The 4654-nt window shown below is 34.0% G+C and overlaps 1 protein-coding gene across 1 annotated transcript in view; it reads left to right on the top strand.

Annotated features, from left to right (window-relative positions):
* LOC106879769 (uncharacterized) overlaps positions 1–4654 on the top strand; it is a 124579-nt gene that overhangs the window by 108148 nt on the left and 11777 nt on the right. The window contains exons 26-27 of the mRNA XM_014929460.2: positions 1766–1996; positions 4020–4262. Coding sequence (XP_014784946.1) covers positions 1766–1996; positions 4020–4262 — 474 coding nt within the window. The remainder of the gene's footprint in view (positions 1–1765; positions 1997–4019; positions 4263–4654) is intronic.

Genomic DNA, 4654 nt, shown 5'->3' with positions numbered 1-4654 from the left:
TATATATATATATATACACACAGAACTATTCAATTGTATTGGTCTAGGTAGTAGAATGTCTGAATATGGTTTAATACATTATTAATTAAGGTAAGACTAAATTATGGTTAACCTAGTTAGGGAATTAGTAAGCATACATGAACGATTTACATTTAGGTGCTCGCATTAATGGGTAATAAATATTCTTACAAATAGCAAAATTTCTGAATATATTCACCTCTCATATCTCCAGGTTTTTATTCTTTTATACTTTTATGCATTTCAATTGTGGCCATGCTGGGGCACCATCTGTGTTGTCACCTTTTTAATTGCCATTCTTTTGTGATTGGTTTTGCTTGAAGAAAGGAGTTCAATATTTCTGCCTCTTATAAGTTTCTTGACATGATGTAGGTTCAGCTGAGGTGCTATCATGTAGATTTCATCTGAGAGAAAGCTTAATCCAAATGAGAATGACTTTTACTAAACAGTCAGTAAATGTCTCAAAATAGCAAAATCTTAAAAATCCTTTCTTCTCAATTAGTTGTTACCAATCATTTCTCTCATTTACACTGCATGAAGCCCAAAACTACACCAAGGTGAATTATAACTGATAGATATTTTTCTATAGTTTTAAACCAAATCTAAAAACACAAAGTAATACACAATGTAAATTTGTTTTCGTGGTTTTACATAGGAGATTTGACTATATTAATTTAAACTTATGTTGCAGCTTTACTTTATCAAATAAGGTTAAAGTAGAATTTGTACACAATAAAATGTTTCTTGTTTAAAAATTTTACTTGATTTAATGGAGTTGTTTAGTATTGTGGTAGTAATAATCTAATAATCTAATTATTTATGAGAAAAATAGTAGTAGTTAGGCTCAGTTATTTCAAAACATGTTTAATGCAGCAGACTAGAAAAGTAGGATGGCAAACCTGACAAAAATTAAGTATATTTTCCGCTTTACCATCGTCATTCACTTTACTTATTTTAAACTGGTTTGATTTAAAGTATATTGGAGCTCAAACATATTTTTAGTATTGGATCAACTTAAAACTCACAATCATGAATAAAAGTCAAAGGTAGTGCAGGTAAATAGTACTATGAATAATCACTGAATTGGAATTGATAGCTTACAAGCTTTTAATATAGTGCCTTTGATAATGCAGAGTCCACAGCATATGCTACTTTTGCTGCTAGGTTAATCTGGCCCAATTTCTGCTTGCAACAAAAGGAAGAGTAGATTGTGTGATGCTAGTGTACATAGGGCAATGCAGCATAGCAGAGAAAGATGGGCTGTTTGTAGTGAAACAAAGATGTTTGATGAATAGAATGAAACAAAGTAAACATGTTGTGTTCTAGCTGTGTAATGTCAGTGTACATGAAACACAAATGAAATGAGTGGAAAAAACTGAGTATGAGAGACAAGTGACAATGACAAGGGGTAAGCTGTTGAAGGAAACTCAAGCAAGTGAAGAAAGGTATATGCAAAAATAACTGATAACACTGGCAGGGTGGGGTGGAGGAAGTGATGGTATTGGTTCTCTCCTCTTTCTCTTCCTTTTCCTTCTCCTCCACTTCTGTCTACTTCATCTTCTTTGACTTCTTGTTATTCATATTAAGTTTAAAGACTTGATAAATTATTTATAAACTGTGGTTGTATTTTAAAAGCAATATTTTATAATCTTTAATTTCCTCTGCATTTAAAATGTCTTTTTTTTTTATCATTTGATTTTTGGCTTGCATTAGTAAAATTATGTTTAATTCTAATTTACTGTTGTAGTTCAAAATATGAAGATGTTCACAAAGCTGAGTAAAAGTGGAACTTTGAAATCTAGTGGGCCTTTCTTTAAGCAAGTATCAGTGGATGATTGTGCTAACTTATGCATTAATAATGAAATGCTAAATTGTGAAGCCTTCACTTATTGTTACCTGAAAGGTATTTGTTTTTTGAGTGATATACACCCAAATGATACCAATGTTCAACCAATGGATGCTTGCAATATTTTTCAACGTAAGTTGTGATTTATTCTGTTCTTTTACTTCTGTTATATACTGTAATTTCCTAGAAGATAAATTGATATTATCGAAAAATTATCGAAAAATTAAGGTGATCTGTTTTCTTAAGAAAAATATAAGTGAAATCACAAATCAACCATTGAAACAACAATCCCAAAATTCTTTGAACATGGAATCAGAGAAAGAGAAAAAGGGAATTAAGCAAGGAAAGAAAGGGGGTGGGGAGTGAGTACCAGGTAATACACCTCGGTCCTAATGATGTGTTCAGCCATGCCCTGTGGACATAGTTGCAAAGGCGTTGCTGCTAAGAATGGCCAGTGACACTTGCCGCAACAACCATCCCACCTCACAGGACTTATTTCTCAGACAACAATGACAATGATGACAGGTCAGTCTGCATAACGGATTTCCATCACTCAAAGTGTTGATTGTAGTCTCAAATACCTATATTAAGGAAATGATTGGAAGAAATATAAGCATGTATTTATTATCCGGTTTAGTTGTGAAGGCATGCAAGTGTTTCTGTTAGATACAAAGCTTAAAATAATAATACATACAGGGAATGCAATAATCTGCATGCTCTAAAAATCCATCAGGCCAGAATGAAATGTTTGGAGAATGAGAATCAGATGCAACACATAGGAACACATTCTGGTGAGATGAAGGAGGAGAATGGCTAGGACTCTTGCTACAGTGCTGAATCCCTGCATGCTCCTATACCTTTGACTTCATGCAGAGAAGTTCAGTAGGTCAAATGGCCTCCCACAAATAACAAGAATAAGTGATAGTAGTTTGACAAAGATGAATGCAAAATCCTACAGTCAATGCCCAAGGGCAATAGTGACAGCCAACTGAAAGCAATGACAGCAATCATTGTTGGCTATGCATTTGTCAGGTTCAGTTGCACAGACGTGAAAAGTAGCAAATAGCTTTAACTGAAAAAACTGCAGAGCCACCAGGACAGCACATTTCAGCAGGAACTAAAGACCCTCAAAAATCAGTACAAGGAAGCCAGTAAAGAGGAATGTCAATCACTAGCAGAGCTGCAAAACCTCCTTGAGAGGAAGTTAATCACTTTTCGTAGAGCAGGACACTAAGAAGAAAAAGAGCAAAAAAAGTGTGCAGTTTTCATTTCCAACTACTTTGGCTTTACCAAGAAACTGCTTGGTGACAAGCAGAGTGGCATCGTAGACTGTTCAGCAAGAGAAGTAAACACCTTTGTTCACAACACCCTGAGTGACTCTGCAAAGAGCATGAACTTAGTTATAACAATACCTTTATAAGCCCAATGTTCCAAATGAGATACTTTGAAAAGAGCAAGCCAAGCTGGAGGAAGTTCAAGAGGCTATTAAGCCAGAAGGTCAGTATCTATAAATGTTGTTCAAGACTCCTCTAACAACTGTGGAAGATACTGAAATTCATCTGGCAGTGAGAAAGCATTGCCAACCAGTGGAAGTATATTGAAAGTATTTGGATCATGAAGAAGGAGAATTTAAAGTGAATCAACCAGTTCAGGACTATCTTGCTGCTCATCATGGAAGGTAAGACATTCTTCAGTATCTTGGCCCTTCGACTCACAGGGGTTCCAACTAGAAAACAAATAAGACATAACAGTACAGAAAGATGTGGCAGCTGAAACACCTGTCTGCCTGGAACTCAAAGGGGTGGTCATGCAGCCCTTAATAGTTGTTTTTGATTCTGTTTAACATTTTTCTTCACTAACCTGTACACTTACTTAATTTAAGGAATAAAACGTTATTTAGCTGTACACAGTTCAGGTTTATGACTTGCTAATATCATAAATACTAGTCATTGAAGTAGTGGAAACTCAGAAAGTTTAAGTTCTTATAATATAAGATGCAAATTTTAATAGTTATAAGTAATATGCTACAAAGTTACTGTAGCAAACATTAATTATTAACTGATTTTTTCACCAGGTCAGTCATTTTATTTCTTTTTGCTAATTCATACTTTTTTATTTTTCAAGTGAGATAAATATAGCAACTTTATATTTTCAGGGAATTATGCTAACATGTTTGATCAAATTCCGGGAAAGACATTTCCAATGAAAGGGAATGTATTGTCTGTCATTGTCCAGAGTGCTGATGTTTGTGCTAAAAGTTGTATTGATAAGGGACTCAAATCATGCCAATCGTTTGAATATTGTCCCTCTAAAGAAATGTGTACTTTAAGTTCTCGACATGTAATGGATGTACCTTCAACAGATATTATTACCACAGAGATTTGCAACTTGTACACTGGTAAGTCTCTTTTTCTGGTCTCTATTTCATGGAGAATATACTATTTAATTATTGTTTGGTTCTGTCTTTCACTTTTTTACTTAGATTAAGTAGTGTATATGGTTAAAACTAATTGCAAATAGGACATTAATGAACAAAGAAAAATATAGGAAACATCATTCAGTCCTAAGATACATTCTAGACTGAGATAAATATCTCAACACACATCTTTAAGGGAATATTTTGATGGAAAACTTCTAATCCAAGTGGTAAGAAAGAGTTGCTGTAATAAACAGATAACAGAAGATTCTCATGCCAGATTCAGTCAGAAGCTTTGCTGACATCAAGGGAATAATATTGTTTTCATAGAAATTAATTTTCAAAGTAGGAAAGCAGGTCTTCAATAGATCTTT

The sequence above is a fragment of the Octopus bimaculoides genome, chromosome 10 (assembly GCF_001194135.2).
Source record: "Octopus bimaculoides isolate UCB-OBI-ISO-001 chromosome 10, ASM119413v2, whole genome shotgun sequence".
Classification (NCBI taxonomy): domain Eukaryota; kingdom Metazoa; phylum Mollusca; class Cephalopoda; order Octopoda; family Octopodidae; genus Octopus; species Octopus bimaculoides.
Note: the sequence above shows the minus strand (reverse complement) of the source record. Positions and strands in the feature narration are given on the sequence as shown.